Source organism: Neovison vison, chromosome 13 (assembly GCF_020171115.1).
Source record: "Neovison vison isolate M4711 chromosome 13, ASM_NN_V1, whole genome shotgun sequence".
NCBI classification, from domain to species: Eukaryota; Metazoa; Chordata; class Mammalia; order Carnivora; family Mustelidae; genus Neogale; species Neogale vison.
In genome coordinates, this window is record NC_058103.1 from 53,227,949 (window position 1) to 53,255,756 (window position 27,808).

The 27,808-nt window shown below is 35.1% G+C and overlaps 1 protein-coding gene across 1 annotated transcript in view; it reads right to left on the minus strand.

The window, feature by feature from the left end:
* Window positions 1-27,808, minus strand: part of FANCM (FA complementation group M) — a 64,539-nt gene that overhangs the window by 10,049 nt on the left and 26,682 nt on the right. Inside the window, exons 10-19 of the mRNA XM_044230210.1 lie at window positions 23,596-23,802; window positions 21,491-21,701; window positions 16,151-16,308; window positions 14,988-15,155; window positions 10,663-12,550; window positions 6,438-6,529; window positions 6,239-6,307; window positions 4,070-4,198; window positions 3,148-3,304; window positions 41-147 (exon numbers count right to left, since the gene is read on the minus strand). Coding sequence (XP_044086145.1) covers window positions 41-147; window positions 3,148-3,304; window positions 4,070-4,198; window positions 6,239-6,307; window positions 6,438-6,529; window positions 10,663-12,550; window positions 14,988-15,155; window positions 16,151-16,308; window positions 21,491-21,701; window positions 23,596-23,802 — 3,186 coding nt within the window. The remainder of the gene's footprint in view (window positions 1-40; window positions 148-3,147; window positions 3,305-4,069; window positions 4,199-6,238; window positions 6,308-6,437; window positions 6,530-10,662; window positions 12,551-14,987; window positions 15,156-16,150; window positions 16,309-21,490; window positions 21,702-23,595; window positions 23,803-27,808) is intronic.

The following is a 27,808-nucleotide window of genomic DNA, read 5'->3' on the forward strand; positions in this document are numbered from 1 at the left end:
TTCATCAGGAAACTCTCCGCTATATTTCTATAGTTCATACCTGTGAGAAAATATTTATGTTGTTATGTTTCTTATGGACCATTTTATACTGATTGCTCATCAATGGACTGCGCAAAGATTTCAAGTAAATAGCTCTCATTTCAGAATCTGTGTAAAGAAAAGAATTTCAAGCAGCAACATTGTTTATTTATTTTTCAAAGATTTTATTTATTTATTTGTCAGAGAGAGAGAAAGCGCACAAGCATGGGGAACAATCGACAGAGGAGAAGCAGGCTCCCCAGTGAGCAGGGAGCCCAATGTGGGACTCAATCCCAAGACCCTTGGATCATGACTTGAGCTGAAGGCAGACGTTTAACCAGCAGAGCCACCCAGATGTCCCTCAAGTAGCAAAATTAATTAAATGAAAACTAGTGAAGTATTTAGTTTTGACCTATTCTAAATTTAATAATTCAAGCCCTGTGGAATTATTTTACACAAAAAATATTTAATATGTACTGAAACAAGTCTAAAAACAATTATTAAAAAAGTTAGTTTTGCCTTTGAAATGAGGCTATGTGGTTGGATGATTGTGACAATTTATTTAAGCTCTCTGCCTTAGCTATCTTTCTCCTCTGAAAATGAATTTTTAAGATGCCTTTTCATGAAAAAATAAATGTATATGAAGAACTTTAGGACCATATTTGATATATAGAAAATACTGAATGAAACACAAGAAATTCAGGCAAGAAAGAAAGCATATGCTTAAAAACATCAAAAGGCATAGCTAATAGTAAGTATGTTTCATAATTTTCAGTCAAGCATAAACTGGGAAACACATTTTTTATTGATGTCTGCCTTCTTTTTAAGGTTATACTCAGAAAGCAATTTTACTTTTGTCTCCCATTTTCCCTTACATTTTTTGAAGTGATTAATTAACAGGTTCTTTTCAGAGATAAAATTGCTAATTTAATAGGGCTCAGAACCAGATGTATAATTTTTTCTTTGAATTACATTTCCTTTGTCTCCATTCCATACCATAGCTATCAACTACTAGGTACCCTCCTAATTACCTATTCACTTCTTACTCATGCTTAATTCCTATAAACTTAGTGAGACTCTTACTTCTAGTTTCTTAGAAGAACCCAGAATCAGGAGCTTTCAGAGAATTCTGTTTGTTTGCTTCATAGTTTTGTTTTTTTTTTTTTTTGTCTAATGTACATACAGTAAAATTTATCTTCCTTTATGGTACAGTTCTGTCTTGACAAATGTATTGTTATAAGAAACAATAAACTATTTGCTGTCCCTATAGTTTTACCTTTTCCCAAATGTCATATAAATGAAAAAACAAAAAAACTCTAAAACCCTACATTATTTCAAATGCACTATGTCTGAAATGGAGTTTCAGGGGTGCCTGGCTGGCTCTGTCAGAAGAGCACACAACTCTTGATCTTAGGGTCATGAATTTGAGCCCTACACTGGGTGTAAAGATTAGTAAAAAAATAAAAATAAAAACTTTTTTAAAATTGTAAAAATAAAATGGAGTTGCTGATCTCCGTACCCTCCTTCCTAAGGGCTCTACATGCAGCCTGCCCAATATCAGACAACGACGACTATGTCCTTCCTGTTGCTCAAACCCACTGACAATTCTTTTTTTTCTCAAATCCATCAGAAAATCCTGTCAGCTGCACATATCCCAAATCCAATCTTTCACACCCTCCCTGCTACCACTTTGGTTAACACTACTAGCATTCCTTAGATTACTGCAATAACCTTCTAAATGGTCTCTTCTCCCACCTTTGCTCCCCTATAAGCCATTCTCACCAAAGCTAGAGCGATACTACTGCAGCAAGTCAGACCAGGAGATGCCTACTCATTAATTCTCTGATATTACTTCCTACACTCTGCTTCTCCATCGTTCAATTCCAGTCACAGTGCTGTTCCTGGAATATGCTGGGCACACTCCTGCCGCAGTACCTGTCTACTTGTTGTCTTTGCATCAACATTCCCCACCAGATTATACTGTAAACCTCTAAAAGCCACTCTGGGGGTGCCTGGGTGGTTCAGTGAGTTAAGCCTCTGTCTTTGGCTCACATCATGATCCCAGGGTCCTGGGATCAAGCCCCGCATCGGGCTCTCTGCTCAGCAGGGAGCCTGCTTCCCCCTCTCTCTGCCTGCCTCTCTACCGACTTGTGATCTCTCTCTCTCTGTCAAATAAATAAAGTCTTAAAAAAAAAAAAAGCCACTCTGTTAATGAACATTAAGAGCATAACACTAGGAACCCTTATTCTGAAGTCACATCAGTATCAAGGACATAGTACTGAGAACTTAGTCTCTAAGACCCTTTTTCTTTAAAGTACTCCTTGGGAAAATTCATTGTCTTAAATCATGACAGAGAGTACAAGAGCAGAATAAATGGCAAGATCTGTGAAAGATTAGAACCCTTAGAACCCCACCAGAATCTTTCCTATTTCTATTATAGCCAATATGAATCATCTGCAATTAATGTATTATATATAAGATCTGCTCAGGCATTGTTTGGAGACATCATTTTCCAAAAGTAGATCTCTCTTACTTGTACCACCTGCTGTTAACAATCAGCGTTGTTCAAGTCCTCATCTCCTTCTAGTCTTTGATCAAATGTCACCTTCTCAATAAGACCTGCCCCTAATTACCTTATTTAAAATTACTGCTTGTCTATTAATAATACTCCCAACTCCTGTCACTCCAAATTCTCATCTCATTCTTTTATTTTTCTGTAAACTGCTCATCTTATAACATACTAAATAATTTAGTTATTATGTGTATTCTTTGTCTCTTTCCATTCACATGTTAGCTTCATAAGGGCAGAGGTTTTTGTCCCCTTTGTTTACTGATACAGCTTTCTCAAAACCTTACCAGCACACAGGAGTCACTAAATACTTGTTAAACGAACATCTGACACTGCACCAGCCAGATCATTCTGGTGAGAAATGATCAAATTAGCAGACTATAAATAACCAAGTCTAAAAAAATAGAAAATAGTATAGAATTTGAATGAAAGTGACCAAATATTTCACACATACTAAATTTACTTCCTTTTAAGTTCTTTAAAAACGGACTAAAATATTTAAATATAACCACAGTAAAATCACTGAAAATTAATAGAAAAAGTATCATTATATCATTTACCATTTATAGCCTGTGAAAGTTGAGTTTCATCATTTAAGAAGTCATGTAATGAGGAGTCTTGTTCATTTTCTGACTCATCATTTTCATCTGATGAAACATACTCTGCCTCTTGTTCGGAGAGCTCTGCTTCGTAATCTAAAAACTTCTTAGCTGCAAGCTGTGACAAATTAGAAAACATGGAGATACCCTCAAGGAAATCATTTATTTTCTTAAATAACTGGAAAAACAGTTCTATAAAATGGATTTTTTGGCAATGCTTTTAAGACAAAAAAGAAAAAGAAAACTGCAAGAAGAAATGACAAAGTAGCACATCTATTTAAAATTCCTGATAATTCTATTATAAGCAAAATATAGCACAAGTCAGCACGTCAGTTTGCTGAATGTTTCTTAATAAGCATAAAGTCTTCCAGGTCTTCTGGTTAATTAATTTTGCCAGGAAAACTACTGCACCACAAAAAAAGATATTCAGAAAAAAAAGGTGGTAAAGAATTATTTCTAAGGATTTGAGTATTGCATAGAGATTAAAAAAAATGAAGCAATGACTGTGAAAGCAAATATTCTAAAACTCAAGATTTCTGTCTCTGTATTTTTTTAATTTGAGTCTTAAATTTTCAATACACTGAAGTTTCTTCATTTAGTCATTTAATATAACAGAATACTAAAAGATAGTTTCAAAACAAGAAAGGAACAAAACTGTCACAGCTTGAGATTTTAATTCCAGTAAAACAGGGTCAAAATAGTTTTAATTTTCTATTTTCCTATGAAGAAATTATAGTGAGAAATCTATTCCTACATAAAATCTTCTATCCATAAATTATATATATAAATATATAACATAATAGTAAGTATAAATATATAAAGAAACAAACAAATAAATATATATATATATATATATATATATACGAAAGTGAAAAAAGTTTACCTTAAGGTAACTCTGTTTCTTTTGGACTTTGATGCCCCTTTTTGCAGTCCTGTTATGACCCCTGAAGTCTTCTAATTGTGGATGTTGTTTGTGAAAATTCTCACTTTCATCACTAGATGATAATTCTAACTATAATAATTCAATAAAATTCTTGCATAAGAAAATATAATCAAATTTCATTTTATGTAGTTCTCATGGGTTATTAGTTTTATTTTCAATTTAAAAAAAAATTTTTTTTTTTAAGATTTTGTTTGACAGACAGAGATCACAAGTAGGCAGAGAGGCAAGCAGAGAGAGAGGAAGGGAAACAGGCTCCGCACTGAGCAGAGAGCCTGATGCAGGGCTCAATCCCAAGACCCTGGAATCATGACCTGAGCAGAAGGCATTGGCTTTAACCCACTGAGCCACCCAGGTGCTCCAATTTTTTCTTTTTAAATAGTTGACCTAACATTTGACCTTTTTTTGTTAGAAAAATAAAATATTCCCACAACTCAGAGCCATGTTAAAAATACATAATCCTTAGGAATGTAAAAGACACTGGTGCCTGGGTGGCTCAGTCAGTTAAGCATCTGCCTTCAGCTCAGGTCATGATTTCAGGATCCTGGGATCAAGCCCAGGTCAGGCTTGCTTCTTCCTCTCCCTCTGCCCAATCCCCCACCCCCGCTCATGTGCGCACTCTCTCTTGCCCTCTCACTCTCTCAAATTAATAAATAAAATCTTAAAATTTAAAAGTTAGGTGATACTAAGTACTAAAACACTAAATTAGGTAATATAGTAATACTAGTACAATATTCATCCAATTTAGTATTACATCAAATTTATTATTCAGTTTAACTATCGCCTCCAGAAGATCCTAAAGGTCTTTACAAAAATTATTTAAGCCTATAAATATAACATCAAATCAGTCAAAACATATAGGAGTCCTTTCAAACCAAGAAACCAATAAAATCATAATAAATTTTAACAATGAAGCCTATCACTTTATCTCTTACAAATAATAGAAAATCAAACAAAAGAATAAAAGAAGTTCACCAAAATAATTTCAAGTACCAGGAATAATTTCACTTTAAAACAGACTGATCATCAGCACTATCAGTATTCTAATTCATTTACCATGAGTCAATCAGACATTCTAGTTAAGGTAGCAAGTTAAAGCAATTTTTCTAGTGAAGTACTATAGGAGTATACAAAGGGAATATGAGTTGATTACATGTTTTATTAATTTTGCACTTTATCCTAGAGCACAGTAGAGAATTAAAAAAAAGAAAAACACAGGATTTCCTAATCTCAACGTTTTCTACACTTCTCAGCTTACAACTGATAACAAATGAACATCATTAGCCTACTCAAACTTCAGATTCAAATAGTCACCAATTGCATGCCAGATATTGTCATTTCATTCACTATTCTACAAAATCCTCAAACTCAAACATATTCAACACTGAATTTATCCCCTTTTTATTGTCTCCGAATTTGTGACACATGTCCAAACAGCCCTATCCAAGAAACAGACTCATCTTGAACTCCTTCCTTTCCTTTTTCAGGAAGCAAATGAAAGAATAAGGTCTTCAGAAACACCCTCATTTTTTCCCAACTTTACTTCCTGGCACTCTTTGTATTTACCATCTAATAATAAAGATGCTGTATCCCCATTTTGTGTCATTCTTTAAGCTGCTTGCTCTGTTGGCAATGCTTTTCCTTGCCTCACCGCCAAATATGCTTTAAGAATTAGCTAAGGTATTTATTATCTTCAAGAAACTCTCCAGAACCCCCAAGGACTAGGATAAGGACTGATCATTTTTTATCACTTAACTTATGAAAATTTATATTGAAATTATCTGTTTACTTATCTCTTTCCTATTAGATTTTAGGTGACTTAAGACAGTACCAGGATATAACATTTATAGTAGTGTCCCCCAGCATCTTACACAGTAGACATAGAGTAGATAGATATTTAGGGAACTGCTGAAGCGTACTGAATAAAATTGCTTTTAAAGAAGTATAAATTTGAAAAAGAAATTCCAATCACATAAGATTTACTATATATTTTTGTGTTAACTATATACCTATTAGATCAACCTTATCTACATTCACCTATACATGTATTTTTCTTGTAATAATTACTCCAAAGGAACTTTAATCACTCTACATTATCTATTACCTACTTACTCTGTTTGGAGGAAACCTGCGCTTTTTTACAGCATGTAGTGGGGAATCAACTTCATTGTTTTTCTGATCCTAGATAAAGTAGATAATTAGATAAAAGGTTAAAAAAGAAAGACTTAAGGTAAGGGAGAAAAAAGCCTTTACACGATTACATTATTGTGATTATTACATCACTCACCTCAGGAGATTCTAAATGACTCACCTCAGGGGATTCTAAAACATTTCCTTTTGTTCTTTTACTTTTTCTTTGGAAAATTTCATCATCTTCACTTTCACTGCTTGTTAATTGTTCACCTATAATTTATTAAAAAAATGAATCTGGTCAATAGATTTATCTACTCACTACTTTTTTTTTTTTTTTTAAAGATTTTATTTATTTATTTGACAGAAAGAAATCACAAGTAGGTGGAGAGGCAGGCAGAGAGAGAGAGAGAAGCAGGCTCCCTGCTGAGCAGAGAGCCCGATGCGGGGCTCGATCCGAGGACCCTGTGATCATGACCTGAGCCAAAGGCAGCGGCTTAACCCACTGAGCCACCCAGGCGCCCCCTACTCACTACTATTTTATCAATGGGTATATTATTTAAAAAGAGTTTTTCAGAAGCTTGGCCAAAAAATCAGCATGAGAGAGAAAAATAAAACAGTGCCAGTGAGGAAATTAAGGAGTGAGGGAATTTTGCTAATAACCACATTTTTGACTCAGATTCAATATGACAAATTAATAACCGAAATGAGGCTGCGAGTGCAGTCTGATTTTATTAGTCAAAGGGCCCAGAATTCATCTCTCGCTCTCTGCTCTTTGTGTCTTATTTTCATTTTAAAGGAGTTAAAGCATAAAAACGTAGGCTACAAAACAATATTTGAAGAGATTCTTATTTATATATTTATGTACATATGTCAACATACATGTGTTTGTACACAAGCATGAAATAAAAGTTGGTAAGATATTCACCAAAATGTTGTGACTAGATCACATTCAGGAGGGTGGAAAGAATGCTAAAAACAAACATCTGATGTGTAAAATCAAATATTTCAAATTTTCAGGTACTTAAAGCTTGATTTCTGCACTTTCATGAAATTCAGATTCAGACACCATTCCATGTTTCTAGGAAACCTTCTGTAAGAACCCTGTGGTTATTTCAAGATATGTTAATTAATTCTTTTATACGCCTGCCTTCAGAGGCTGGATCGTAATCCCTCTCCTATTAAGTAAGGGCCAGACTTAGTCACTTGCTTCTAACAAAAGAATATAATGGAAATGAAGGGGGAGTTACTTCAGAGTCTAGGTCATTAAAGTTCATGAGGTCTCATCCTTGTTCTCTGCCTTGCATCACTCACTTTGGGGGAAGCCAAATGTTGTATTGTAAAGATTTAAGAAGCAATCCTATAGTGAGTCCTAAAGAAAGGACTATTAAACATGAACAGTTGAGACTTATTAGTTTTGGAAATTCCCAGCTTCTCTAGTTGGCAAACAACACTAAATTAAGAAATCTTCCAACCAAAGATCTAATCGAGGACTGCCAGGAAACTACTGTCCAGGTGAAGCTAAACGTGAAACTGTAACTGCTTTAAGACCAAAGATCAAAGATGGTGCCTCAAAGTACTATGCAGTCAGATAAAAGGCCCTCTGAATAGTCTAAGGATGTCTTTCACAGATGCTCTTTTTTTTTTTTTTTAAGATTTTATTTATTTATTTGACAGAGAGAGTGACAGTGAGGGAAGGAACACAAGCAGGGGGAGTGAGAGAGGGAGCCCAATGTGGGGTTTGATCCCAGGATGCCAGGATCATGACCTGAACCAAAGGCAGACGCCCAACGACTGGGCCAGCCAGGTGCCCCACAGATCCTTTTAAACAGGACTTCCAAGATTAAGGAACTATCTGCAGACATTTTAGCAGAAGCAAAAAAGTAGAGAAGGAGTTGCCTCCAAAGGATTTGTGAGCATTACTAGTATCTAATGCAATGAACCCCAATAAGATTCACAAGAGATCCACAAAGATATACGAGAATTATATGGGAAGAAACATAGCCAGCTACAACAACAGAAAGGGGCAAAGACAATATAAAATGAAAAGAGGCCTTTAAAAATCCCCATAAAATAAAAATCCCCAATTTTTACTAAATGGAAATGGCTGAGGAAATTCTCTACAGGTTATGAAAAAGGGTCAAGCATCCAAAGGATGAAGCCGAGACCCATGGAGAGTTATTTCCAGGTCTTGAGTCCTCATCAAGGAACTTCCCATCTCAGCTCTACTGCATTTTACAATTACTATAGACAGAGATTCCTGTGTGCCTCCTCTTCCCATCACCACCTCACTTTTGAACCATCCTAAAAGCAGAAGCAGATTTTCCATGCCCAGTCAAATCTTCAGATGACTGTTGCAACCCCAGGTGAAATCTTGCCTATAACCTGATGAGAAATCCTCAACCACAACTATTCAGTTAAGCAACTGTTCAATTCCTAACTACAAATAAATGTTATTTTAAGCCACTAAATTTGGGGGAGTAGCTTTTTACACAGCAATAAATAATTAATACAAATTCACACAACCAACTTCTCCTCATACTTTGTGCCGAAAAAAACAAAAAACAAACATAAAAACTACCCAGACAAATAAACTTAAATAAATCCTTTTTACAGATGGGCACTGTATAATCAACCAGTTTTATTTTTAATTACCTTCTAAGGAAGTTAGAGTTAAATGCAAGGCTCAGATATAGTAACCTACTCATTTCAGGAGGTTTTTCCTTTCAACTGCTTTAGTGGTGCTATAATGAACTGCTATTATAGTATACATATAACATGGTAAATGATCTTAAATCCTCTATTTTAATTAGGGGAAGTAAAAAATACTAACTATGAATAAGTCATGGGAATAAAAACTACAGCTTTGGGAATACAGTCGATGCTATAGTAAACAGAGTTGTATGGTGACAGATGTAACTACACTTGTGAGCATATACAGAGATGTGGTGTCATTATGTTCTATATCTGAAATTAATGTAACATTGTATATCAACTACCCTCAAAAATACTACATATTCCCTAATAAATCATTATGCATTTATTAATTACATTGCCCATAGTTAGTAGTTAAGTATAATGCTAGAAGGTTTAATGCAAATCTGACACAAAGATAGAAAAATGATCTCGACCACTAACAGACTTAATATAAGGATGTTCAAGCAAATACTGGAGGCCCACAGGTAACATAAACTTAGTAAAAATATATATGTCAGACTATATCTAAATTTTAAAAATTAAACATATTTCCAGAACTTACTTTCAAGAAGCTTTATCTTAAATAAAATATTCATAAATCATGCCTTTGATCCCAAAGAGAATAGCATCATGAAGATTTACAGAGCAAAATCATTTTATCCTACAACTACTCTTTTTCCTCAACTAAAAGGAAAAAAGTTCATAAATGGCCTGCTATAATAATCTATACATAAACTAGAGTTGAATCTATTACAGTACTTGAAGAATACTTTAGTCATTTTAACACCAAACTCTAGCGTTATATTTTCTAGTTTTTCTGTAACACAGTTTCTGTAACTGTGTAGAATTAGATCACAGAAATCCAGATTCCTTTGGAACTTCTGTGGTCTTGCCTCAATCCTTCATATAGTCTTGTCTCTCAACAGTTTTTTTTTTTGCCCCAACTGTTTTTCTTCTATGTAAATCTTCTACTACTCTATACTATTTCTTCTAAATCTCATACCTCCCCTTTCCCTCTTTGTTTGCATTTTATAACATCCAAATTCTCTATTTTCAACATATTCAAATTGTAAATATTCCTGAAGAGCCAAAATTAAAATCTATGTTTAAAAAAATCTACATTTTTAATCTAATCCCGTTCAAAATTCTGTCATCTTCTGAACCTCCTTAACATCCACTACCTTTTTACTTGGTAGTTATTTTCATATCTTACTGGTATCTTTTGAAATGTACATGTCATACAATTATCTGGGTTTTAAAGTCAAGGGCCAAGGCCAAATCTGTATTTCAGTATCTAGCATAATTATTTTCCCATGGCATGCATGCCATAAATATATGGAGATAAATCTATTTTTTTTAAGATTTTATTTATTTATTTGACAGACAGAGATCACAAGTAGGCAGAGAAGCAGGCAGACAGAGAGAGGAGGAGGAAGCAGGCTCCCTGCTGAGTAGAGAGCCCGATGAGGGGCTCGATCCCAGAACCCTGGGATCATGACCTGAGCCGAAGGCAGAGGCTTTAACCCACTGAGCCACCCAGGCGCCCCTGGAGATAAATCTTTTATCAGTAAGCACCAACTTAAGAAATACATAAATTATCTAATTCAATACATCAAAAACCGAGAAATTACATTTTGAAAAATTACAGAAGCTTATCTAGAGTAATTATTCCAGAAAGATTTATGTGTTTTATTAAGATCGAATCTTACCTTCAGCAGGATGACAGGATTGACAAAGACTGATTTTTTCCCTGCTTTTAGCCTTTTCTACAGAAAGTCCTGAATCAACAAAAGTTGAATTAAATGTTTCTTTGAAACTCTGTAGATGAGAATCTGGTGTCCAAGGCATTTCTTTCCTCTTAGAAAATGAGTTCAAGGTGTTTGATTCAGAAAGTGGCGTACTCATAACTTTTTCTCCTACTGGCAAAGAAAATTGACAATAACCAGGAGACAGAAATTCTTTATTTTTTGCTGTACTCCGTGAAAAATGTGCAAAACTTGGATTCCACTTATCTTCACTTGATGGGATAGTAATAGTTCTACCCATAAAACTAGCAACAGGATCTTGTGGTATTATTGCTTGATTTGAAACATAATTTGCATCATTGGTCTCCTTAATATCTAAACACCTTCCAGAAAGCTCATCTAAAATTTTATTCTTATTTGTATCTGATGCATGTCCTAATACTTCATCATCAGAATGTGGACTACAAAATCCTAAATCAAAAGTAACAGAAAATAAATCCTTAGAGCAGTCAAAAACATATTCATCACGCTTCAGTTTTTCCTCATGGTCACCGTTCAAATCTTCATGAGATTTCCAACTATTATTATCACAGATAAGTTGATCTTGGGGTTCAGAATTATCATCTACCAATAGTTCATCAGTAATTAAGAAGTGAGAGACCAGTGTCACTTCACTTAAAGCAGTTTTGTCTGACACACATGAAGATTTATATTTATTGTTTGAGGGAAAAAGACGCACATCATTAGACTCTGTATTAACATCTTTGAATAGGGGTAAACTCTCATCCTGTTCAGTGAGCAATACTGGGAGGCCATTGTTATCTATATCACAATTTTTTTCTTCAACTGAATACTTCGGAGGGCCTATGTTTATTTGAGAATGATTCCTGGATACTAAATTTTCATTTTTATTATCTTCTTTATGTACTTTATCAACATAGTCATAGAAACTTGGCTCATCAGAAATCTTATCATTAGCTGCAGTATAAAAGCAACTTTTTTCAGAAGAATGATTAATAAATTTCAGTGAATTCAATTCCAAATCCTGTTGAGAATTTGTAGGTAAATATGACCTCAAACAAGTGGATTTATCATTTTGTAAATATTCAGTGTAAGGTAGGAAATGATCAAGTTTACAATCCTTAGCAATTTCATATTCCAAATTTGAGAGTCCACTGAGAGGTGGAGGAGAATGAGATAAAAATCTCTCTACATTATCTAGTACCTCTTTTGTTAATGAATGGCAACTATGCAATTGGTCAACTGTTTTAGCTATACAAAGCTCTTTTTCAAATGGAAGAAATATGCTAGATGAAACATATTTCTCATCAGTGAAACTGTTATAACCAGAATCTAAAAAATTTGCAGCGAATGAACTAGATTTATTTGTAAATTGACATTCCATTAATCCATGTGGCTGACTAACATCTTCACTGATAGCACATATGGCAACCGCAACTTCATCTTTATCTGATGTCCTTTTATCATTTAGCAGGTCTACCTGAAAAATATTTTCAACAGTAGTACTTCCATCAGTATCTAAAGAACCCATAACATCATTATTTTCTTTAATAGGTTGATCTTTTTTAAATTCTTTAGAGGCTTTTTTCTTTAGAGAAGCAATTTTAGCAGGTTTGATACGAATTTGTTTAAAAATTTCGGCACATTCTTCATCAGATTCTGTCACTGAGTATGAACTTCTATGATTTATATTCCTTGAAAATGAAGATTTCTTATTACTAGTAACGGGGCCATTGGCAGGATTATAATCATTCCTGGGAGCACTAAATACTGAGCTAATATCTTCCATTTGTAAGTAAGGTTTAATTTCCAATTCATAGCTGCATTCTCCCTAGAAAGAAGGAAAATAAAAAAGTCACAGGAAATAAGAGATGAGCTTTACTTTATGTTATTTTCTAAACAATATTACTCAAATGATTACTCAAAATCAAATGACTTTCTTTTATACAAAATTTATTCTTTTTCTAAATATTATATTTATTTATTTGAGAGAGAGAGAGAGATCAAGCACAAGCATGTGTGAGAGAGAGAGGAGCAGAGGGAGAGAGAGAATCCCAAGCAGACTCTGTGCTGAGCAGTGAGCCTGTGAGGGGCCCTATCTCACAACCCTGAGATAGTGACCTGAGCCAAAACCAAAAGTGGGATGCTTAACCATCTGAGCCACCCAGCTACCCCTAACTTAAAAATTATTCTAATAAATCAAGATTATAAATGGCTCTACTGTGTAATTATTATAAATTATCTTTAATTAGTTAATGTTTTTGTATCCTTAGAACTTAATACATGAAAGACTCATGATAACTATTTGCAGAAAGAACAAGTTCAATAAATACATAAAATAATATCATATGGGTGCCTGAGTGGCTCGGTCAGTGGAGAAACCAATTCTTAGTTTCGACCAAGGTCATGATCTCAGGGTCCTGAGATGGAGCCTTGCATTGGGCTCTGAGCTCAGCAGGGAGTCTTTTTCTCCTCTCCCCTTTCCTGTCACTCACACTCACACTCTCTCAAATAAATAAATCTACAAAAATAAGTATTATAAGCACTAAGCTCTTCACTTCTAATATTTAATTGAACAATTATTCTAATTTCATAAAAATAGATATCAAGTAATTAATATATATAAATGAAAATTATAAATACAAGTGTCAAATTTACTGTCTTGATAAAGGTAAACTAAGAACAACTTTTAGACATCTGAAATAAGTATACCTGTAAATCCATTAGGTTGGAATATACTATTAACAAATTTCCCAACCAAGAACTCTTAAAGTTCTTCTTTTTCTTTTTTTTTTTTTAAGATTTATTTATTTATTTGAGAGAGAGAGAAAGACTGGAGGTGGGGGCAGAGGCAGAGGGAGAGTCTTAAGCAAACTGTGCTGACTGCAAATCCTGGCATGGAGTGGAACTCACAATTCTGAGATCATGACCTGAGTTGAAACCAAAAGTTAGGCACTTAACCAAGTGCACCACCCAGGCACCAAAGGAACTCTTAGAGTAAATTTCTAAAGTGCACTTATCACTAAATCTAAAACTACAGTCCCCCCAACTCCTGTCCTACCCTCCCCTCTTCCTCTTGAGTGGCTACTTTAGTCGGGATTCCTCTACTATTCAGGGACTTAAGCAGTTAATTCTCCACTTTTTGAATAATAAATACAGTAAGTATTAATTTGAGAAAGTTGTCTCCCTGCTAGTGTATATGCTCCCCACAGACAGAGTATTTTATCTGGCTTCTTCACTGATGTGCCAGAGGGCCTGGAATAGAAGAGGACATATAGAAGGCACTAAATAAATATGTGTTAATTTGATAGCGTAAGTTTTGCTGGGATCCACAACTAGTTACTCCATTTATATGTATTCATGAATAATAGGTAATAATAAAAATAGCAGCTACAGTCTATTGAGTATGCCTGTTACTGTTCTATATGGTCTACACAAACTAAGTCAATTAATCCTCACAACAACCTTATGAAGAAAGTATTATCATTATTCCCATTTTACAGAGAAACTGAGGCCCAAAGAGGTTAAGTAACTTACAGATGCATGATTAGTAAGAGGTAGACCTGGGATTCTAACCCAGGCATTTTGGATTTCATACTCATAGTAGGTTCATTATTCTCATTCTCTCAAGGAAGAATAATCAAGTAGCTTCTCAAGGAATCAATAATTCTCTAAAAAGTACCACCAGGATACAAGAGACATACCAAATCACCTATGTGATGGAGAATATCTCAATAAATCCAGTTTAACAAGAGTGCTAAATCAGCTTTACTACAAGTTTATATAAGTCATTAGGTATATTAAAATTTTACTCTGATTTATCTATAATAACAGATGATATTCTTTTAATTAAGTGTACTTCTTCACCTAAGGCAAAAAACCGGTTCCCTATTGAGATCACAAGAAACTTCACAAAAAACAAAATATTCTAACTATAATTATTTATATTAAATACTTGATTCTTAAATAATGATTTCAAATTAAGAAGCATAGGGGCGCCTGGATGGCTCAGTCAGGTAAGCAACCAGCTCTAGATTTCTGCTCAGGTTGTGATCTAATGGTTGTGGGATCAAGCCCCAAACCGGGTTTTGTGTTCCATGGGAAGTCTCCTTAAGATTGTCTCTCTCCCCCCTCATTTTGCTCCTCCCCTCAACTCACCCACATGCTCTTTCTCTCTCAAATAAATAAATAAATCACAAAAAAATAAAAAATACCAAGTATTCTTTTCACCATCATACCAACAAGAGAAAGTTATAATAAAACCCTACCTCTTCATGTCTCATTCCTTCTATCATTTGCATAATGCTTATAAAATGGTGGCATCGATCTGAGTGGTCAACTTGATACGTAGGAAAAGGACGATCCTGCCACACTCTCCATTCAGAAAGAGAGAGTTGATAAATTCCAATGTTTGGTTCCTGGATCTTGATTAATGACTTTAAAAATAATAAAAATGATAATTATACCTACTCAGATTTCATAAACTGATTAAATAAACAACATACAGATAATAAGCCTAACATAAAAAGTCTGAATTCATTTGGGTATTTTCAGTAAAATCTCAGGAGACTAAAAAAAATAATTTCATAAAGTACAAAAATGCCCTTTTAAATATATTTTGAAAGTAACTATTATTTGAGTTAGTACTTAGTTATATTCCTGTTTATACAGTTCCATGTTAAGAGCAAATATTTAAGAAAATGTGAGGTTTCAAAAGTACTATTGGGCTAGATTTATATTCTATAATCTAATAAAGACACATTCACAACCTCGCAGTGATAATGATTTAATTTTTTCATGCTGACATTCTTCACTTTCCCTGGTAGTAAATGAATATAAATTCTGAATAGCCATATTTCAAATCTTATAAATCTGCTAAAAGGACTCTTTCCTAAGGTTGTTTTTCCAGCTTTTTAGGCATATATGTAACCTTTGATCAATTCTCTTGACTTTAAGTTCACCAATAATTTGTTCATAGTAAGAGAAATAAAAATATTCAATTTAAAGTTCTACACAATTTTTTTAAAAAGTTTGTACAAAGATGTTTATGATGGCACAATTTTACAATAGTGACACTGAAAAGAATTTGAAAACATAACAGAAAAATAGTCAAGCAAGCCATGGCATATTGCAGAATAACATAGCAATCATGTAAAGTATGCCTATATAGAAATACTCATATAGTAAAAAGTAATTGGAAAAAGACAAATATTATGTAAATGTATTACACTCATGTAAAAATACATATATACACAATAAAGAATATAAGAAAATTTATAGTTCTACAAACTCAGACTCTAATATTCTTTTAAAACTGTTTAACATTCTTCATTTTTAAAGCCACTTGACCTTCTGATCATGAACACTCTCTCTACTCCCAAAGCTATTGCATAATCACTATAAAGAGTATCTGAAAACATGTTCAACTTACTGGTATGTTTTCCTCATTTTCTAAAGACGAAAACCGAACTTGAGGCAATGTTATTTCCTTAATTTCATCACTTTCTCTTAACCTATAACGTCTGTTCCATAATTTAAATTCTTCTGCTGATAAGAACCAATCTTTTTTTGAATTACTCTGCTTCATTCCTGTAAGTTGAAAAAGTAATTAAAAAGAAGTTTTAAAAAATCTGCTAAGGAAACACAAAACATACAAACATCAACTCAAACTCTCCAGTTGTTTGTATCTATTCATCTTTACTAAACCACTGATTCTATTCCTTAAAACCAGTATTTTTCACATAATCATTTGGTTATCACTTTTCTCACCTCTTTAAAAGTACTAGCACAGCCTCCTGTTCAGGAGCTAACCTTCCATAATGACTTCATTAATGTAACAGAGCCAGATAGGTAGGCTCTCAATCCTGGTTTCTTTAGGACTCTCTCCATGTTGTGTCTAAGACCTGGCATAAAAGAGTTAAAAAACTTACAAACGAAAACTGGCATGATTCTATCATTTTTTTTTAAATTCTCTTTTTTATCTGAAAGATTATTTGAATCTTGGTTGGGGATGGGGGAAGATCGTCAAGACTAAAATGGATTTTTAACTTAAGTCTTAAATGGGGGATGGTGGTAGAGGTAGAAAAGACCTACTGCTTTAAAAAATGACAATAATATACTTTTTTAAAAAAAATATTTTATTTATTTATTTGACAGGCAGAGATCACAAGTAGGCAGAAAGGCAGGCAGAGAGAGAGAGGAGAAAGCAGGCTCCCCGTGGAGCAGAGAGCCCAATGCAGGGCTCGATCCCAGGACCCTGGGATCACGACCTGAGCCAAAGGCAGAGGCTTTAACCCACTGAGCCACCCAGGCGCCCCAATAATATACTTTTATAAAAAATATACTAAATTAACTCTTTCCGACTTTCTTAATCTCTACAGAGGAAAATAATCAGCAAACTGAAAAAGGATAAATGGTATAAAGTAGTAACTTTATGAGGGGAGGAGCAACAGAAATGAAGACAGAAAAAGAAACCAGAAAGACTACTGAATTAGGTGTCAGGAAACTTTTGTCTTAGCGATTTCCAATACTGTATAAGAATCTGCTTTTGTAAAGTAAGGGGTTTGAACAAGTGGTCTTTCAGGCTATTTTCAGATCTAACAATCTTTAAAACAGACTTCTAAAATTGGAAGGCATTCCTCTCTTTTAGTCACTTTAAGTAAATTCAGGTCTCTAAGCCCAGATGAATTAGGCTAATTTACAGAAGATTACATTTATACATACAATTTTAGCAAGATGAATCCCTAAAGCTTTGAAAAATCAGGTGGAATGGGGGAAAAAAAGCACAAAAAAAAAAAACTTGAGCCAATATTATCTCAATTTTACTACAGAAATTTGTCATCCATCTCTAGGCCTGGTTAGTACTTGGACAGGAGAAATAATTATTAAACATATGGTTAATTTTAACATTTATAAAAATACAATGATCACTAAGAATAATTTATGCAAGTTTAATCAATTTAAATAAATAGTTAAATAAATTTAAAAGAATCCAAAATACAGATGACCTTTAAACAATGCAGGGGTTAGGAGTAACAACCCCCAGCTAAAAATCAGCAGTTATCTTTTCCCTCCCCAAAAACTTAAGTACTAATAGCCTACTGTTGTTTGGAAGCTGTACTGATAACATAAACAGTCAATTAACACATATGTTTTGTATATTTTATGCATTATTTACTATGTTTTTACAATAAAGGTAGAAAAAATATTAAGAAAGTCGTAAGAGAAAGTATGCTTACAGTACTGAACTACATTAATAAATCTGAAAAAAATTGCATAGAATTGCTCCCACACAGTTCAGATCAGTTTTGTTCAAGAATCAATTGTACATACAATCTTTTCACCTTAACCAAAGATTTGGCAAAGTGTTATAAAATGACAGGCATATTTCCATTAAGTAGATTTGTATGAGATTTAATAAGCATATACAAAAAGCATCGATTTAGAGCTCCAAGTTAAGGGGAAAAACTAACAAATGTAAGTGAACCCAAAGCAAATGACTAGAATGGAAAGGATATTGAAATTTCATGGTATGAAAACCAGTGGAACCAACAGCTTAACTTGAGAGGTATTATATTCAAATATGTAAAGAACTGCCACATAGGTAAACAAAGGATCAAAACTGTTCCTTGTATCTAGAAGATAAAATTAAACCAATGAGAAAAAGGTACAAAGATTTTTCAACAGGGGCGCCTAGGTGGCTCAGTGGGTTAAGTAAGCCTAAGCCTTCGGCTCAGGTCATGATCCCAGAGTCCTGGAATCGAGCCCCACATTAGGCTCTCTGCTCAGCCGGGAGCCTCCTTCCCCCTCTCTCTCTGCCTGCTGCTCTGCCTACTTGTGATCTCTGTCTGTCAAATAAATAAATAAAATCTTAAAAAAAAAAGATTTTTCAACATAAGAAAAATAATCTTCTTCTATATAGGGTTTCTACTTAGGGAATAAACCCTTAAAATGAAATACAATTTCCATTAACAGATATTCAAGTTGAGGCTGAATATGCATTTAACAAGAAAGCTGAGTGCAGACCAAAAGCACAATGAAACATCACCTCCCACCTGTTAGGATGCCTACTATCAAAAAGTCAAACCATAACGAGTACTGGTGAGGATATGGAAAAATTAAAATCCCTATATACTGTTGGTGTGGTAGTAAAGTGGTGCAGCCGTAAAAGAAAACAGCACGGACGGGGCCCCTGGGTGGCTCAGTGGGTTAAAGCCTCTGCCTTCAACCCAGGTCATGATCCCAGGGTTCTGGGATCGAGCCCCGCATCGGGCTATCTGCTTGGCAGGGAACCTGCTTCCCCCCACACCCTGCCTGCCTCTCTGCCTACTTGTGATCTCTGTCTGTCAAATAAATAAAATCAAAGAAAGAAAGAGAGAGAGAGAGAGAGAAAGAAAGAACGAAAGAAAACAGCATAGAGGTTCCTCCAAAAATTAAAAATAGAAGTACCACAGGATCTAGCAATTGCACTTCTGGGTGTATATCCAAAAGAAGTATAACTAGGATCTCAAAGAGATTATGTGCACTCCATGTATCCTGCAGCAGTACTCACTATATGTAAGAGATGTAAGTAAGCAATCCAAATGTCTGACAGATGAGTGTATTAAAAAAAAATGTGGTAGGGCGCCTGAGTGGCTTAGTCAATTAAGAGTCTGACTTCAGCTTGAGTCATGATCTCAGGGTCCTGGGATTGAGCCCCACATCCAGCTCCCTCTTCATTAAGGAGTCTCCTTCTCCCTCTCCTTCTGCCCCTCCCCTGTGCCTGTGCTCTCTCTCTCTCTCACTCTCAAATAAATAAATCTTTTTTTAAAAAGAAAGAAAATGTGCCTGTACATACAATGGAATATTATTCTACCTTAAAAAAAAAAAAAATCCGGGGCACCTGGGTGGCTCAGTGGGTTAAGCCACTGCCTTCGGCTCAGGTCATGATCTCAGGGTCCTGGGATCAAGTCCCGCATCAGGCTCTCCCCTCAGCGGGGGGTCTGCTTCCCTCCCTCTCTCTCTGCCTGCCTCTCTGCCTACTTGTGATCTTTCTCTGTCAAATAAATAAATAAAATCTTTAAAAAAAAAAAATCCTACCATTTACCTAAAGAAAATTAGCTAGGTGAAATAAGCCAGTCACAGAAGCACACATACTACATGATTCCCCTTATAAGAGATATCTAAAATAATGAAACTTGGGGTGCCTGGGTGGCTCAGTGGGTTAAAGCCTCTGCCTTCGGCTCAGATCATGATTCCCAGGGTCCTGGGATCGAGCCCCACATTGGACTCTCTGCTCAGCAAGGAGCCTGTTTCCCCCTGTCTCTCTGTCTGCCTCTCTGCCTACTTGTGATCTCTGTCAAATAAATAAATAAAATCTTAAAAAAAATAAAAAAAATAAAATAATCAAACTCATACAAGCAGAGAATAGAATGGTGTTGCCAGGGGCTGGGTGGAGAGAAAGACAGAGTTACTGCTTGAAGCATCTAAAATTCCAGTTACATGAGATGAATACATTTTACAGATCTGTGCCCAACATAGTGCCTATAGTTAACAAGATGACATTGTTCTTCTTAAAATATTATTAAAGAAAATTGCTGCAGAAACTATGCCTATCTCGATAGCTAATTTGACCAGATGACCTCCAATGTTCCTTCCAAATCTTAAAATAAAACTATATGATGTTATGATTCTTTAAAAGCCCTGATTAAAAATTAAGTAAAATTTAAAAGAAAAAAATTTTAGTTTCTCATCTTCATAGTATTAAAATTTCAAGATTATTTTCTTGATATCACCAAAATCTCTGCAGTTCTTAAAGTAACAACATTCTCATTACTAGCCACGCTCCTGGCACCAAAGAATTTCTGACTCAGAATTAGCAGGAACTTGGTAGAACTTGACCACTAACTCATGTAAATTTAAAAAAAAAAAAAAAAAAAAAGTTTTCTCTTTTGGAGAAAGGGAAAGAAACTATTTCATCTCCTTTTCTTAAAGCAATTCCGGAGACACCTAATGTTTGTAAATCTTTTCTTTAACTCTTTGATATTATATGCAAATCTCTAAAATCTGAGCAAGGCTCAAATTAGCATTTCAACCACAGATGTTTTTCTTAAGGATTTAGGAGCTCTCTCTGCAATGTAAACATCAAGGAAGATAGTGTCCCTCTCAGTCACCAGGGAAGTTTAATCCGAGTACTGTTCTCTTCACTATATGCAGAGATAAAAGTTGTCTTATTATTTCTTTGAATAAAGGCAACAAAGCTAACACAAATGGCTACCTCAATTATCAGGTGATCTGGGGATGAACTATGAAATAATATACAGCAAAAGGTGTTATCCTCCCATAGGAGGAAAAGTTACTATTAATCTTGAGAATATGTATGTAAGGAATCATAACTGCCTGAAGGGAGGTATAGGGTAGGATTTCTGTCTTCATATTATCTTAGTGGATTTCAATGATGCACACTATAATCTGATTCAATGAATGATTCAACTGAATGATTCAATTCAATTCAATTATTCAATAATAAAAGTTCTCTTTCTATTCTACATTTTGTAAAGAAGCTTCTCTGGGTTGGCAGGCATTTTAATTTTCGCAACCCTGAGTTTCTCACTCTGTTCTGTCATTGTCTCCTTCCCTTTGCCAGAGGAATAAGCTCTTATTTTTCCAACACTCATAACATCCTAGAATGTACACTGAGTTTCTCAAAAAAGAAATATATCAACATATGGCCTGCTAACTAACAACAGGAAAAAAAAAATGCATAGCTCAAATGCAAAGCTTTTTTATTTACCGTTCTTATAGGAAAAGTTTGAGGACTTCCGCTGCAAGTTCCGAGGCTTCTCTGGTTCATAGACACCACATGTAATGAACATTTTGTGTAATTCTGGATTGATTCCATCAGGAACCATTCGTGGACTTCCTTGGTAAAAATGAAGAACCTGCCTGCTACCTGAAATAGCTTTATAAATACTTCTTTTGTTGGACTGACTTTGATTATAAGTCTGCAAAGAAAAATGTCAAATTACATTATTTCTGTAATAGTCAGTTAGCCATAACAAAAAGTTATTATATTTGTTTGGATTTATTATAAACAGTAAATTAAACTCTGATCCACTTAAACACTGAGAATATCTGTTATCTTGAATTTGAGACCTGTTCAATTAACTCTTGAAAATCAGTTCAAAATCTAGTATTATAAAAGCCTACCTTCATAATTATACTGCACAAAGAAAATCTACCTTTCATTTAGGATATTTCTAATTTTGAATAAGGTGAATATTTATATATATAAGTGTAAATTGCTTTTTTAAAAATACTATTCCCATATTCCAGCTTGTTACTTCATCTCTCTACACTTCGGTTTTTGTTTTTTTTTTTAAGATTTTATTTATTCATTTGACAGAGAGAGATCACAAGTAGGCAGAGAGGCAGGCAGAGAGAGGGAAGTAGGCTCCCTGCTGAGCAGAGAGCCTGATGCGGGGCTTGATCCCAGGACCCCAGGATCATGACCTGAGCCAAAGGCAGAGGCTTAACCGCCTGAGCCACCCAGGTGCTCAGTTTTCTTAACTACATACAAGAAAACCATTATTCCCCATACAGGATTAAATGAAATAATGCATCTGACACACTTAAAACACTGCCAAGGAGAGTAGGTCCTTATTAAATGTGGGCCATTAAGATTATTTTACAGATAAGAAAACTAGCATCTGAATTCAGAGGTTAAGTGGTTTGCCTAAGGTAATACAGTTAGAACCTAATTCCACTCATTGATAATACATAAATTTTTACAAGCTGCCAGGCATTTACTGTATTGGAATCATTTTACAGATAAAATAAATGTTACATAATATGCTATAATCACATGAAAAGTATCAGGGGAAAATTTCATTTTTCAGGATGATTTTTAAAGGGCCGATAAAACAATTTAAATCAATTTTTAATAACTGCTATAATCAATTTAAGAATCTTTAATATGAACCTACATATTTGCCCAAGGAAACAGTTCCACTGAGTTACAGGAGTTAGTTAATAATTTTAGTGTAACAAACAAAATAATATTAGGTATAACATCATATTCCAGGAAGGTCTGTCACTCAAGATTGCAGCCAAGTGTGAATATAATTTAAGTTTCTTATCATTTTGTATAGGCATTAACAAACTTCTCCATAAAGGGCCAGAAAGTAAATACTTTAGATTTTCCAGGCCACATAATATCTCTAGCACATATTGCTGTTGGTTGGTTGATTAGTTTAGGCAGAATGTAAAATCCATTCTCAGTTCACTATATTTAAAAACAGAAGAAAAAACTAAACTAAAAACAGAAAACAGCCCTTAGAAGCATAGGGTTATAGTAAAACAAAATCAATATTGAGGGGAACCTGGATGGCTCAGTAGGTTATGCGTCTGCCTTCAGCTCAAGTCCTGATCCTGGCTGGGGTCTTGGGATTGAGCCTCCTCCCAGCCTCCACCTCACTCCTAGGGTTTCCTGCTCAGCAGGGAGCCTGCTTCTCCCTCTCCCTGTCCCCCAACTCATGCTCTCTCTGAAATAAATAAAATCTTAAAAAAAAAAAAAAAAAAAAAAAAGGAGCTAAAGATCTCTCAAAGATTTAAAAAATAATAATACATATGGATTTTTGTATCTAAGTATCCCTAAATTAATACTAACGTAGAAAAATGTGTTCTTTTATATGGATAAAAATTAGAAAACAGAATCTAGTTAAAAATTCTCCTAACTACAAGAGAAGAATACTCAATCTTCTAAAAAGTAGGGGGAAAAAAATCAACCATAATTTCCTACACATTTTTGGGTCTTCAAATGTTAACAGACCAATAGTTACCTTAAACTATATTTCTCAAATTTCAATTATCAAATCACATTTCTACAAGTCTACTTACACGTTCTTCTCGTCCTTCGGCAAGGATAACAACTATTCTGCCTTGACGTTTGCGGCCAGTTCTACCCATTCGTTGTACAAGACGAATTGGGCTCTTCTGGGCATCAAAACATATTATAAGATCAACTTCTCCTATATCCAAACCTTCTTCACCAACACAAGTAGAAACCAATGTGTTATAACCACCACTACGAAATTGTTTCACAACCTAAAATAAAAGTGATTTTAAAATAACCAAAGAAAAATGTAAGAGACTTGTAGATCAAAGCATACTTTTTCCACTCACCCAAAAATGGTGAAATTAGAACCCAGGATACTATGGAAAAGGAAAAGAAGTACCAAAATGGCAATATAAACCAAAACAGACTCTGGTAAAATGCAAAGGGCAGTCCTAATGCCTTTGCTTTCATAATGGTTGTGATGACAAAAACGTTTGTTAAGTTCACACATAAATTAGAAACCCAAGATATTATTTAAGTGTCACTAAAGGGCTATGGGCAGATAAAGAGCCGAGAGCAATTACAGCTTGCTAATCATATCCTAGATCTAAATTTATTGTTAGGTCTATCTAAAGTGAAAATTTTATTACTCCTAAATTCCTATCTTACCTTCTATACTGCCATTCCAGTGAAGGGCAGCAAAATAATGCCATCCGAAAACATGACTGTGGGAGTTTAGGGCATGCTGCCCCAAAACATGCTGCTTTGATATATTATTTTGAGCTGTAGACACTTGAAAAACAGCAAAAGCAGGGAGAAGATTCCTCTCCCTTTATCTGTCCAAAAACAGAAGGAACTCAATTGTCATAAATCCGCTCCCCGGGATTTTCATCAACCAGAAAAAATCAACTCATTATAGGAGAGGAGACTAAAAGCCATCACTACAGCCAGACAAACTTGGTTACAAACTATCACACCTCCCTTCTATTCTTCTAAGGCCCCATTCATCTTTCCCAAATATCTCTCCTATGAAGCCTATGTTCCTCCTCTCCTTTCCCTATTAATATGGTATTTAAGTCAATTCTAAACCACCTTAGGAAATTACTCATTTTTCCCTGCATATCTCCCATGTATAACATAAGGTACACATGTTAATAAACTTCAAGACTTATATATTTGAATGTTTATTCAAATCTCTACTTTTAAAACAATGCTACTCAGGGGTACTGGATGGCTCAGTTGGTTAAGCATCTGCCCTCAGCTCTGATCATAATCCACAGGTCCTGGGATCAAGTCTGGCATCTTGGTCCCTGCTGAGTAGGGAGTCTGCTTCTCCCTCTTCCTTTACCCCTCCCCACTGCTCCTGCTCTCTCTCTCTCTCTCTCTCTTTCTCTCAAATAAACAAAAATCGTTAAAAGATAAAATTTTAAAAATTAAAAAAATAAAACAATGCTGCTCAAACTATGGTTCACAAACTATTTATTATTGGTTTGGTTCACAAACTGTTTATTACTAGCCCACAATAACATAAATACAAACTTAAGAGTAGGTGTTTATTTTGTTGGGTTTTTTAAAAATTTTATTTATTTATTTGAAAGAGAGAGACAGCAAGAGAGAGAACACAAGCAGGGTAAATGGGAGAGGGAGAAGCAGGGTAAATGGGAGAGGGAGAAGCAGGTTCCCCACTGTGCAGGAAGCCAGACGTGGGGCTTGATCCCTGATCTGAGCTGAAGGCAGACACTTAATGACTAAGCCATCCAGGCACCCCAAGAGTAGGTGTTTAGAAATGACAGAGCAATACTATGTTTGTTGGCTTTAATAATAAAAAATTTGGCCATGAACATTGTTTTCATTGATTTTACTTTTTTAAAATTAATTCATTATTATTGTGATGTTCAAAAGTATCTGTGACATACTAAGGGGGAAATAAACTCATCCTTCATCAATTTTCATATTCAGAAAAACACTAATCTCATAGACATACCAAAGTTAACTCATCCAGAACCAAACACCTGATATTTCTCTCCAAAGCCTGCTTTTCTTAAAGTCTTATCTATCTTCATTAACAGTAGCTCTTTTCTGTTTTTCAGGCCAAATTCCTGGAGTTATCCTTCACACTTCTCAATCTCGTACCCTGCGTTAATTTGCCAAAATAAAATCCCCTCAGCTTGACCTTCAAAATATATCCAGAACCCAACAAATTCTCATAACTTTCCCTGCTACCACTCTAGTCTAAGCCACCATGAGACTTAGCTTGATAATAAGACTTCTAATAGGTCTTCTCTTTGCACTCCAGGTCCTGTATATTTTATTAAGACAACAACTGGTGTGATTTTTATTAAAATATAAATAGAGGGGCAGCTGGGTGCCTCAGTTGTTAAGGGTCTGTCTTTGGCTGAGGTCATGATCCCAGCATCCCTCATCCTGGGATTGAGCCCCACATCAGGTACCCTGCCCAGTGGAAGCCTGCTTCTGCCTCTCCCACTCCCCTGCTTGTGTTCCCTCTCTCACTGTGTATGTCTCTCTCAAAAAATAAATAAAACATTTAAAAAAATAAAATATAAACTATTTTAGGGTCATGACCCTACTCTGCTTCACACTCTCCAAGGGCTTCTTTTCCCATCTCACTCATAATACAAGCCAAAGTTATTAAAATGAAAACACCCCACTTACATCACCAGACAGATCATCTAAACATAACATAAAAAAGGAAGTAGCTATGAATGACACACTGGACCAAATGGATTTAACAAATATTTTCAGAACATTCTATCCTTAAACAGCAGAACACACATTCTTTTCAAGTGTACATGGAATATTCTCCAGAACAGATCACATATTAGATCACAAAAGAGGCCTCAAAGAAGAGCACCCAGGTGGCTCAGCTGGCGGGACATCTGTCTTTGCCTCAGGTCATGATCCCAGAGTCCTGGGACCGAGACCCACATGGGCTCCCTGCTCAGTAGGGAGTCTGCTTCTCTCTCTCTCTGCCCCTCCCCAACACCATTCATGCTCTCTCTCCCACACTCTTTTTCTCTCTCAAATAAATAAATTCTTAAAAGAAAAAAAGAGACCTCAACAAATACAAAGATTAAAATCATAAAATGAAACTTTTCTGACCACAATGTTATAAAACCAGAAGTTAATCACAAGAAAAAATTTGGAAAGACCACAAATATATGGAGGTTAAACAACATGCTACTAAACAATGAAGAGGAAATCAAAGAAATTAAAAAAAAAATACATGGAAACAAATGAAAATGAAGACACAATGAATGGTCCAAAATCTACAAGATGCAGCAAAAGCAGTCATAAGAGGAAAGTACATAACAATACAAGAAAAAAATCTCATATGAACAACCCAACCTTACACCTAAAGGAGCTAGATAAAGAACAACAAAAGAAGCCTACCAGCAGGAGGAAAGAAATAATAAATATTAGAGCACAAATAAATGATACAGAAACTAAAACAACAACAATAACCACACAAGCAGATAAAACAATAGAATAGATCGATGGAACCAGGAGCTGGTTCTTTGGGGAAAAAAAATCAATAAAAGTAATAAAGCTCTAGCCACACTTATCAAAAAGAAAAGAGAAAGGACCCAAATAAATCATGAATAGAAGAGGAGCAATAATGACCAACACCACAGAAATACAAATAATTACAAGATAGTATTATGCAAAACTATATGCCAACAAATTGGACAACTTGGAAGAAATAGATAAATTCCTAAAAAAATATCAAATACCCAAAACTGAAACAGGAAGAGAAAACTTGAACAGACTGATAACCAGCAAAGAAACGGAATCAGTATTCAAAAATCTCTGAAGATGGGGCGCCTGGGTTCCTCAAGCGTTAAGCATCTGCCTTTGACTCAGGGTCCTGGGATCAAGCCCCACATCAGGTTCCCTGCTTCGTGAGCCTGCTTCTCCCACTCCTACTCCCCCGCCTGTGTTCCCTCTCTCCCTGTCTCTCTCTCGTTCTCTCTGTCAAATAAATAAATAAATAAATCTTGGGGCACCTGCGTGGCTCAGCCTCTGCCTTAAGCTCAGGTCATGATCCCAGGGTCCTGGGATTGAGCCCCACATCGGGCTCTCTGTTCAGGAGGGAGCCTGCTTCCTCCTCTCTCTCTGACTGTCTCTCTGTCTACTTGTGATCTCTGTATGTCAAATAAATAAATAAAATCTTTAAAAATAGGGACGCCTGGGTGGCTCAGTTGGTTAAGCAGCTGCCTTCGGCTCAGGTCATGATCCCAGCGTCCTGGGATCGAG